Source organism: Palaemon carinicauda, chromosome 7 (genome assembly GCF_036898095.1).
Source record: "Palaemon carinicauda isolate YSFRI2023 chromosome 7, ASM3689809v2, whole genome shotgun sequence".
Classification (NCBI taxonomy): Eukaryota; Metazoa; Arthropoda; class Malacostraca; order Decapoda; family Palaemonidae; genus Palaemon; species Palaemon carinicauda.
Window position 1 is genome coordinate 171,235,031 of NC_090731.1, and position 12,161 is coordinate 171,247,191.

General features: G+C 40.5%; 1 protein-coding gene across 1 annotated transcript in view; it reads left to right on the plus strand.

Moving 5' to 3' along the window:
• Positions 1-12,161, plus strand: part of mRpS17 (mitochondrial ribosomal protein S17) — a 33,467-nt gene that overhangs the window by 20,840 nt on the left and 466 nt on the right. Inside the window, exon 4 of the mRNA XM_068377169.1 lies at positions 3,877-3,997. Within this exon, the coding sequence (XP_068233270.1) occupies positions 3,877-3,997 (121 nt within the window). The remainder of the gene's footprint in view (positions 1-3,876; positions 3,998-12,161) is intronic.

Genomic DNA, 12,161 nt, shown 5'->3' on the forward strand with positions numbered 1-12,161 from the left:
AAGCCTTTCGCATCCTGGTTGATTTGGCGGGTGGTCAAATTCTTTCTTGAGAAGCGCCGAGATTAGAGGTTGTGATGAGGTCCTTTAGTATGGGTTGCAGCCCTTCATACTTCAGCACCTAGGAGTCGCTCAGCATCCTAAGAGGATCGCTAGGCTCAGTAAGGAAGACGTACTTAAAAAGGCAGAGTAATTGTTCAAGTCGACTTCCTTACCAGGTACTTATTTATTTTATGTTTGTTATTTTGAATAACTGCTAAAATGAAATACGGGATACTTAGCTTCTATTGTTAACATGTATGCTGGTCTCCACCCACCCCCCTGGGTGTGAATCAGCTACATGATCACCGGGTAAGATTAATATTGAAAAATGTTATTTTCCTTATTAAAATAAATTTTTGAATATACTTACCCGGTGATCATGAATTAAAGGACCCTCCCTTCCTCCCCATAGAGACCCAGTGGACCGAGGAGAAAATTGGTTCTTGTTGACAAGAAGTACCCGAGTACCTACTCGACAGATGGCGCTGTTGTTGTACACCCCCACCTGTATAGCGATCGCTGGCGTATCCCGCCCGTAGGTTTTTTCTGTCGGGCAGCAGAGCTGCAGCTACATGATCACCGGGTAAGTATATTCAAAAATTTATTTTACTAAGGAAAATAACATTTCAATCCTTGTTAATTGAGGTAAAATAAATAGTAGTGTAGGAACTAGGAATCTAGATAGTTATTTTATTATTGGTTCATTACTATGCGCTAAATAAAATGTTTAATGCAAACAGCGTATAGACAATCAGAGTCCCCCACGTGTTTGTCTTTTATATAAATTTTCCAAACCCAGAATAGAGAGAAGACTTGATCACAATGTTTACTCTATTGCTTGGAAATGTAACGTTATAGAAACTTTCATTTGAATTTAAGACTGGTGCAAGTGACATTGATCACAAGTAGGTTAAAAGTCAATGTCAAAAATAAATTTGCTACATTGCTAATATTCTACGTCTCTTGATCCCACATTAATATATAACTGTAGTAATAGAAGTAAGGTGAAGTGTTGTAGGATGTACTCAAGTAGAATGTATCAGATACTACTGTATGCTGTATTTTGATTTTGTTTTAATATTGTTAGTAAAGACAGCATATTCAGTTTTGTGATTTTTTATAGTTAACCAACAAAATGGACAGTCGCTGAACAGGTAGACATATTTATTTTGGGAAATATTCTTGGAGGTGAGGTAGTTGTGTGATAAGTTTTGCTATATTTTCATAATAATAAATTTGGGGTATAAAATTGAGTAGGGTTAGTAACCTGATTCTTCAGATATTTTTTTTATAGTTTTGGGACATATATAACTCCAAAGGAAATTGAATCGTCAGACTTCTATTGTGCACAGCACAGTTTACTGGACCGAGTTTCATGTGAATTGGAAGCTAGGTTTTATAGCAATTGCTAAGAGGTCCTTTATAACCTTGTCAGTATAATGGAAAAGTATCGCAAATTTATATAGTGCACTGTAGTACTGAATGTAAGATGGTGTCACAAGAGGTGCTTAGGGTTATGAAAAATTCATGATATAAAAGACTTTGATACCCAATATGTCTTACAATAGTAAATAGAGAAGGGAAGATACAATAGTTAATTATTGTACCATGATAGATGGGAAGATTTTAGAGAAGAAAGTTAACATTCGAAACCTGGGGCCACACTGGATTGGGAATTAAGAATTGAAAGAGCAGAAAAGAGTAACCTAAGCTTTGGTTAAATGGAGAGATAAAACTTTCCCCCCTTAGTTTACAGAACAAAGACTTGTGATTTAAATGTAAGGTTGTACTACTCAATGCAGCAGTAATGCGGCTATTGAAAAGGAATATCATTAAGATTTTGAAGATATCAATACAGGTTAATGGCCAGAGTTGCTCTGGAAGATATTATTACTATTTAGTAACTGACAAAAAGGTGTGTCAGGAGGATGTTGAATAGGTAGATCTTAAAGATTAAAGATGTTTGGACAGGCAATGAGAGGGATTAGGAACATTTGTTTACAAAAGTAGTAGATATCTACAGAAGTAGCTGGATGAGGATTTGTAGGAAGACCAGGAAATAAAAGAAGTGGATAGATGAAGTCCTACAAGGGAAAAACTGACAAAAATATTTCAGGGTGGACTAGAGGCTGTGCTACAAAAAATACAGACAATTAGCACTATTTTTTATTGTAGAAACATGCAGCAAGTAACATGGCTTACTATGAAGACGAATTTATCTGAAATTTCTTTGTCTATATCAATTCGCTATTTACCAACAAGGTTGCTGTTACCCTCATTAGGATGGCTCAACAAGATCTGCTCCTGTGCCTTATGTGACTTCACTGTTCTTAAGGGCATTATTTAGGAATAGGGTTATATGCACTGTAATATCAATTAAGTTTCTGCATACTGCCTTGATTTTCATACCATGTCATTTCTGAAAAAAATTTAATCACATATCAACTACTACTGTAATACTTTTAGATTTGTAAATGCAGTATTATACTTTTTATCATTTAATATATACAACAATATCTCTACTGTACACAAGTGTACGCACAGATCTTTGTACATTTTTGTGAAATTCTTAGACTGCTTATTATAAGGCTTTTTTTTCTGTAAACTTGTGCAAAGGATGAATAAGTATATTAAATAATGGTGTGAAGTAACTTTCATTAACAAATAAAGGTATAATCATAGACTAATGTAGAGCATATTTTGATATAAAAGTTTAATCAACATAGTAAGCTGCATTCCTTTGTTGAGCTTTTGTTTCAATTTGATTTTCAGGGTGCCGGTCTTCTTCCGTTTGTCTGCCCTCCTTTTTATAGGATTTAGATGTGAAACGAGTTCTGTCCCTTCTCTTCTACTTGTACTCTCTATTCCTGTACTATTATTAGTTGTAGGTCTTCATCTATTCCCTTATTGCACAATAACCTGGGCTTTCCTTTCTTATGGGTTTGTCCTACCATTTTATTAACTACGTCTTACCGACAAGCTCCACACAGTACAGAAATGCATCTCTGTCTGTTTTTGTCTTATAATTTTTTAAACTAATGAATACGGCTTTACATTTATTTTGAATAACTAAACATTTATTTCCTCTTGGCTTCGTTACCTTCTTTCATAAAGCCATCGTGGCTTTGGAAAAATGTTCAGAAAACAAGTAGCTGGTTTTCCTCCATATATATGTATATCAGGGATAGTTAATAGGGGTAGTAGATTGGCCAAGGCACCACCACCTGTTGCAATACTATCACTAGTGTTCTTGGGTCATTTGACTGGACAGTTAGTACTACTTTGGATCTCCCCATTGATTACAGCTTATTTTTTCACACACACTGAATTGTCTGGCTTATTCTTTACACATTCTCCCTTTTCCTCATATACTGGTCAGCACTAAGATAACCTAAAAGTTCTTCACTCTAGGGGCTAACTATTTCACTGTAATTGTTCAGTGGCTACTTTCCACTTGTGACGGGGTTGAAGAGATTCTTTAGCTATGGAAGGCAGCTCTTCTAATCAAACTATTTGTTCTCTATACTTGGGTAGTGCCATAGCCTCTGTACCATGGTCATCCAATATCTTGGGTTAGAGTTTTTTTGGTTGAAGGTATACTCAGGCACACTATTGTTTCCTTATTTCCTTTCCTCACTGGGCTATATTTCCTGTTGGAATCCTTGGGCATATACCATCATGCTTTTCCATTTAAGGTTGTAGCTTAACTACGGTATTAATAGTTTATTTATCAATTAACCCTGATTTGGAAAATTAATTTTATTAAGAACTAATACTGTATCTAGTATTGTTATTCATTCAAAATTGTAATGGCAACATATTTCCTTTTTATTTCAGAGATCACCTTAAGAAACGTAATGAAATATATGGAAAAGCTGAGGATAGTGAAGGTGGATTTGATTATGAGGATGCTCCAGAAAGGGGATGGCAAGAAAATAAGAAGGACTTTACTCACAAGGTAAGATTATTAGAAGTCATTGTTAATGAATACCAAAAGTTTGAGTTTATTCCTAATTATAAAATGTTCAAAGAAGCAAAGTTAAATTTTTGTTTTCTAAATCCCAAGGCTTCGAAATAGAATTATTTTAACGAATCTTCCTCAATATTCATATGCTTTATGCTTTCAAGTGCCAGATTGTCAACAGAAAATAGAAGAAATAATACTTCTGGATTTCATACAACCAAACTCAATGTTTTCACCTCTTCACTCCCAGGTGTCTGTTAAGTAGCATTTGTTTTAACAATATATTTTCACTTTGCTTTCTGTTGCTGACTAAGTAATACCTTGATATAGCCCCTAAACAAGTAACACTGTGTTATAATTTAAAATTATAAGAATTGAACAGACAATTGGTATTAATATTAATTGTTTGTGTTTATTATATTGACAGAATAATGTCTTCTAAATCCAGTTAAAAAAGATTCTGTTTAGGTCTTTTAAATCCTAGATGTGTGGCCTAAAGCACAAACCCCCTTTCTCAAAGTGCAATTTAAAAGATGGTTGTGAAAGTCCAGGTTTGTCGAAAAGATAATTTCTTTCTTGAAATTTAGATAAGAGAATGAGGCCAGTAAATGAGCATTAAAGAAATTGGGCTTATCAGATACTAGCTACTGCGCAGATAAAGGCAGTACAATCTCTGCTCGTTCTTCCCACTCAATTTGTAAATCTCCTTTTGTGCACTAATTATGGGAGCATGACTGTTCAGTTTTTTCCCCTATGATGAGTGCTGTTCCCAATCTCCCAAACAGTATAACTTGGCTAGCTCTACATTATTATCCTTCCTTAAGGAGGAGTTTACTTATCCTTCCTTAAGGAGGAGTTTACTCAAATTGTTTCAGTGTGATACCTCCAACAGTCTAAGCTTTACCCTTATGAGTTGTGACTCAAGGTGCTCCAGGAGTCGAGTTTTTATGTAGTCCAGGAATTCTGTGTGAGTTATTGGCGGGCACACGCACCTTTGCCAGCGTTCCCTTTGTGGTGACCCCTGTGAAGTGCATTGACTGTGAGTTCCCAGTGTTGTGCTTTTGACGGTATTCCCCAGTTTATTGGCTACCGAGGAATCTCTGGCAGCTTCCTCCATGGGAGTGTCGTCATTGTCAGTTGCTCAGATCTTGACTTCTCTGGTGGTTGTACATACATACATATACCAAGGCACTTTCCCCAATTTTTGGGGGTTAGCCGACATCAACAAATGAAACAAAAACAAAAAAGGGGACCTCTACTCTCTACGTTCCTCCCAGCCTAACAAGGGACTCAACTGAGTTCAGCTGGTACTGGTAGGGTGCCACAGCCCACCCTCCCACATTATCCACCACAGATGAAGCTTCATAATGGTGGTTGTAATAAGGGAAAATGATTGTTTTCTCCCTCTTCTTTCTCCTAATCTTCTCTTTGGACACTACTTTTTAGAAGTAGTAGTAATCACTTTGTAAGGTCTCTTGCAAGAAGTTTCTTTGGACTTTTGGCAACTGCTTCCTGAGAGAAAGTGAAGGAGCTCACCCACTGTCTACATCTTTGGGGTTGATCTAATGAAGTTTAAACCCAATATGATAGCTGCCATTGCACTGATTGGAAGTGAGAAGCACTGGGGACAGTGTGGGTGGAGTATAAGCATCTTAATCATTCCAGTTGTGACATGGGAGATTTGTCCTTGTCCTTTGGCGATGAGTATTGGAGCTTGCCTGATGCCTGGTACCTTCGGTATTGGTCAAGTGGAAAGCAAGCCTAATATCAGGGTTACGTGCTAGCAGTGTAGAGAGTAAAAGGTGCCCTTAGTAGCTACCCTCCTCCTCCAGAAGGGTGATTGGTCTACCTCCACCTCTGGAAGGGAAATATCGCCCAGTAACTTACACCTCTTCTGTTTAGTCAAATTAAAGCCTGGTGTGACTGCTACTGTTAATCCACCCAGAACTGAATGGTGACATTGCCAGGTCAAACGTTAATGTCCATATTCCCAATTCATATTTGGACATTTGAGGACTTTCTTATCCCTGTCTCGTGGATGTCCATATTCCCAATTCATATTTGGACATTTGAGGACTTTCTTATCCCTGTCTCGTGGATGTCCATATTCCCAATTCATATTTGGACATTTGAGGACTTTCTTATCTGTCTCGTGGTATATGGCTTGACAATGTCCTTCCATATCGCAGTGTAGTGCCAGTTTGCCGTGTTTCCAAGCACAGAGTTGTCAGACACCCCTTCCCCCCTGTCATCAAAAGAAAGGGTTTACATTATACCACTTCTAACTTTTGATCTACCGGTAGAGGCAAGAGCATTTCTTTCCTGACATGGGAAGTCTATTGTCTGCCTCCTAATTATATTTTCAGATCCTTCCTTGGATTTCACATGTTTTAGAGAGAGGGAACAGTCCCTAGAGTGGGTTGATGATCATTCATCTTTTATAAGGGACAGTGAGACTCAGAGATCTAGAGAAAACCACGGCAGTTTAGTTTTGGTAGCCTACTCGAAATGTCCATCTAGTGATCTCTTCAACGGGTTAGAGATTGTCAAGTTTGGTCATCTCTTGACTACGACCTCACCATCTTTGCGAGTTAGTTCCTCCCTGGCCCTAGCTTAATGGAGAGGGGGGGGATTAGGCGCTGGTCATATGAACCTATGGTCAGTCTCTGCCATTCATGAGTAACCCTTAAACCTATGTCTTAAAGGTTTATGGCTTTTGTGGAGAGCTATGCTACTACACAAGATATGAAACTTAGTTTTGGATTCCCATCGTATGGTTGTTCTACTAAGACCTTGAACGACGTGAATACTCAGATCAGCAGGTGTAAATATCAGCAGGTAATGCCAATCTATTAAGATCTTGCCTTTATCACTGGCTTAGCAAGTGTTCTTTGTGGAAGATAGTGCACAGGCTTCTAACTCTATGGCCATGGTGTCTTTCCAGGCAGAATCGCAGAGTGAAGTGACTAGTGATTTTTCACTTGAGCAGACTTTGGCAGTCCAACGAGGTTGCAAAGGTTCTCAATTTTGAGGGCCAAGTATAGTCCTGCAGGCTTGTGTTGGTGTTTGGAGAAAAGCAATCGACTTTCCTTGCTCACCAGACAGACAACTGTTGGCGTAACTAGGTATTGATGATAAGGAATGTGGTTTTATCCCATTTCTCACAGAAGTTGGCACAGAGACAGTGGTTAAGGTGTGTGGAACAATGCGGGTGTGTTATTTCCCCATCTCATTTTCTTAAGTGTAACATTTAGGCTGTGGACCGGTTTGATTCGCCAAAGAGTATCCTTTAAGGGGCCCGACCTTTTTAAGGCAAATGCAGCTAAGTCCTCTGTGGTGTCCATGTCCTCAGGCTTGGGTTTGAGGAAGGTCCTGACTTTTCAAAGCCCCAACAGGAACCACCAACCTTTCTCCAGAAAAATTTTAAACTTTGATTTGTCATTTTAGCAGTTTCATCTGGCAAGAAGTGAAATATCTCATATATCTTTGTATGCCAACAGCATGGGTCGGGACCTCATGGACCCCACATCTCTCCCCAATTTTCTTATCCACCTACCTTCCAGGATCTGACCTATCAACCTTGTTTAACAATTCGGTATAATTGCTCAAAAAGTTTTATGTGACTGTTATCCAGGATGCTTCTGTTAACTCATCTTCCTCTTGGTGAGGTTATTGTGGGGATGGAGGACTTAATCTTCTGCTGGACAAGTTAGGAAAAATTACATTTTGTACTTTTTCACCAGATGCTAAATGCCCTTAGTAGAGCAACAGGGCAGACTTTCCTTTTGAAATTATGTCAAGGTTAGGGAAGAAGCACTTAATCCTGACCAACATGAACTGCTTGGCTTGAGGTCTGTTTGGCAACGTAGAACCCTTGTAGGATCAAGGAATCATTCAATTTTTTAGTTCTCATGGCATATATTAAGAGATGGAGGAGGACAAAAAGCTGGTGTCATTGGCAGCTGGGTGTTGATATTGAACTCTAAATTGCTAAGACGACTTTATATCCTTCAGAATGACTAGTGGCATACAAGATTTTCAAGGTACAGTAGATGAAAGACAATGGTGAGTCAGGATCTTGTCAAAGACTTAACTCAGTAACCTTTATTGGGCTCTAAGACTTGAGAACTTGGTCACATCTAACTCAGCTACGCATAGGCATAGACAACAGGTAATTCTATATTTCTCAGCTGGAATAACTAGCTTGAAACAAAGTAGTAGCCTTGCCCACTGCAATTGGGAGGCACTGCACTTGGTGAAGAGGACGAGGGAGTCCACGAGTGCAAGAGGTCTTTCTTGGAAGTGTGCTATGGAGGTTATCTCTTAAGAGTTCAACAAAATATTCTCACATATTAGGATCCCAATGGCCTTATGACCTGGGGTTCACCAGGCTCAACCTGAGGCCTGGTGTAATAGGCCTTTAACTGTTCTTCCCACTTTCAGATTGGAACGGAGGAGAGGCGGTACGAGTGGTGGTACCAAGGGTGTAGGGAATCATCCTCGAACACCACCCAAGGATTGAGACTTAGGAGGAGAACAATGGAAGATCCCTGTTCAGCCATGTGGTGAACACGTAGGTAACCTGTGGTTCCAAAGTTAGTAGGGAACAATCTGAACCCTAGTGATTGAGCAGATCAGCTTGAGCAATCATTTTCTGGGAATGAACTTTGTCAACAGCTCTTATAGTTGTCTACTGCTCATATGTATACCTGCTTTCTTGCCAACTCGCAAATGTTGTGCGAGGCAGTGCCCCCATTGCTTCATGATTTAAGCCACTATTGTAGTGCTGACATTCATCAACAATATTGGGGGTAATTTCTGTGCCATACACATGGGGTGCTGGATTCCTCCAGTGTACCTGACCCTTTCTTGGATGAATCTGCAAGTAGCATAATATTTGGAGGTTGGAAGTTAGGTGGGACCCCTGGTGAGGTTTTGTTAATCAGTAACCAAGAAAGGTCTTACCATACTTTTGACTGCAGGTAAAGACGTTTGTGAGGAATGAGTTCGAGAAGAAGTGTCCCAGAAGACGTTGCAGGAAGGGGTCTACCACGTTCCTTAAGCCCATTGATTGATACACTAGTACAGTAGTTTAATGGAAGACGCTTGCTACTGCCACATCTATCAACATGCTCCTGTTACTTTTTCCAATTGATTATGATACACGAATCATGACAAAGGGAAAGCAGTATGCCCCAATGCTTCAAGAGGTGTCCAGGATCAACCATTTAAACACACTTCAAGAGGCAAAATATCCTTGGGTTGGGCTATATTCCAACCAGCATGAACACCCACAGAGCAGTAGACAAGAGATTTAAACTAGCTCACTACTTCGCCATTGGTGAAATAGAGGTAATTTTCATAGGACTGATGAATGTGTATCTGGAAATGTGTATACTTCAGTTCCATTGAAAGCATGAAGTCGTCTTCTCTCTGAAGGCAGAATGCCTTGTACCTGCTGTCATTATCCTGAACAGCATCCAAACAAACTTGTTCAGTAGAGGGGTTGATAACTGGTCACCACACATGTAATTGATAATTTACCATTCTCCACCCCAACCCTTTTCTTTTCCACAAGGAAGAGTTGCTTGTAGAAGCCTGAAGAACCAATTCAACAATTTCGTGCATTGTTCTCCTGCATTGCTTTCACCTCTGCCACCAAGCCCAGAACTTGAGGCGAGGTTGAAGATAAGCGTAGATAATATCCATTCCAGTGGACTTTCACTAGCCAGTGTTCTGGTCCCTGTTGCTGAATAGCATGACAGGCATCTATCATTCACAGCAGCTGGAGGATTGGGCTGCCAACTTCAGCATCCCTTTTTTTTTTTTTTTTTTTTTATTCCTCTTCAACTGGTACCTTTATTCGAGAAAGAAGTAGGTAGATTGGGTTTTGGGGTTTACTTCTAAAGCCAATCTTATCATTGTGGCACGGACAGATGGTCTCACTGCAGCTACATTTGAGGGACTGGGTTCAAAGGTTACTACATGATGGGTAATTCATTCAACTCTAACTTTTTTCCAACTTCACCTCTACCTCCTTCTGTGGGAAGTGAGCCAGTGCTTCCTCTTGTTCAACTTGCCTGGAGAGGTGGGAGACAGACTAATGCATTCCTACTTTTCAGGACTCAATTGGCCAACAGTGCACCATGCTGAAAAGGGGTCAGGGTAAACAGACCTTAGAGGCAAATAGAATCTCCTTTGCCAAGAGAGTGCAGGAGGCAGGATCCTGATTGACCAGTCTGACTGAAATGAATACTCGTCTGGATATAAAAGTTATTTATACCCTTTCACGGTAGCCACGATAACGTCGACAAGTTCATAGCATTCATGAAGGAGTGAAAGGAAGTGTCTACGAATGAACACTCCATCTCTGAGTTCTCCACCTATCTGTAGGGTTGGGCACTGTTTGGATGTTGAAGCATGCTTGTAGTGATGATTATCCTGCGGTAATGTGCCTGGGAGACAGGTGTATGGCAGTTCCCCCCCCCCCCCCCCCCCATTAAGGCACAAGTTTCTGGAAGCATGTCCACCAACCGCACAGCACATATTGGCAAAAATACACTTATACTCCAGGATATCGCAACTAGGAGACGCAGGTCTTGAAAGCGTGCGTATAAAGGATTATGCTCTTGATGTTAACGTGTGCCTTGGTAGAACAGGCCGGAAGACAAACCAATCTGGGTCAGAGTGCTGGGAGGAGAAAGTCTTGGGACGCATCTAGAAAAGACAGAGGTGTGTAGCAATGAATCTAGAGACTCGCACGACCGGAGCAAACACCAGCAGCACCTGGCAAGGGGAAAATCCTCTGGAAGGGAGACAAGTCTCCCATGAAGGTCCCCGGACAGAAGAGGTCAGGAACACCCACAGCCTTCAGGTAAAAAAAGGTGGGTGGGTCATCTATGGGGAAGCCCATTTCAAAGACCATAAGAGCTTCCACTCAAGATAAAATGATCAACAAGATTTATATTACCTTGGAGCATGCTCTGGAGGAGTCCCCTGGAAGGGCAAGACCCAGTGATTGAAGCTTTAGATAACTGCAGTCACCAGCAGCACCTGGCAAGGGGAAGATCCTCTGGAAGGGAGAAAGGTGTACCTTGAAGGCCCCTGGACTGAAGAGGTCAGGAAAACCCAAAGCTATTGCCTTAATAGTTGGGTGAGTCTTCGATGGGGAAGCCTGTTTCGGAGACCTAATGGCTCCCACTCAAGAAACTTCTTTTGGGAGTAGATACGTGCCCTCCCTAGCTTGAGGATCACAAAGTTTGAGAGGTTATGGTCAGGAGTTTGACTGCTTCCCTAAGAATGACAACCACATAAGCAACAAGTCCAGTCAGGTAAGAAACTAAGAATAGTCATAGTTTCTTCCCTGACTGGACACTCACTTTCTAGGAGCCTTTAAAAGTGGTCAAAGCTAATGCATGACCTCGGAGGAAGAGAGCCTGAACAATTACCAAAGCCCTTCAAATAAAAGTGCTTAAAAAGAACGAAAACTAAATTCCATGCAGTAAGAATATTCTCACCCATGTTGTTCACCTTCCTCAGCATGCATGCCTGAAAATCCGAGCACGTCGACAACTTCCATGAGGAGCAGAGGTCTGCATTACTTGGTTCACAGACTGCATTAGTCTGGAGGAGCTTCCTCTTTCCTTACAGGAGCGAGTAACTCCACCCTCTATGCTGGTGGTGATTAACCATTTTTGTACCCCTCCTAACAGAAAATAGCGTAATCATCTTGGTAGACTGCTGCAGAAGACTTGTAAGGTACGTAAACATCATCTGAATATTACCTTGCAAAAGCACATGAAGAATCAATGAAGTCAAGGCAGAGAGAGGGAAGTGTACCAGCTACTTCAGGGTCTAGGTCTTGGTTTCAACAATGACCACGCATCAAGAGTACAGGGACCATTTCAATGCAGCAGGAACACCAGGGATGTCTTCTGACATGTCGAAGACGAGATTTCTCCAGAACACGGGTACGGTGGCTATTCGTTAGGATTAGATAATCATCAGTCTTGCAGCAATATGTAGAGGGAAGGGATATCTGTCCCATCTTGATGCAAGGTGATAATTTTTGGCCAAGTTACTGGTAAAATTAAGTTACTGGACAAGGCCATACTTGTCTGGGCATTTAATCTGGAAAAAAAAAGAAAAAGCAAAAATG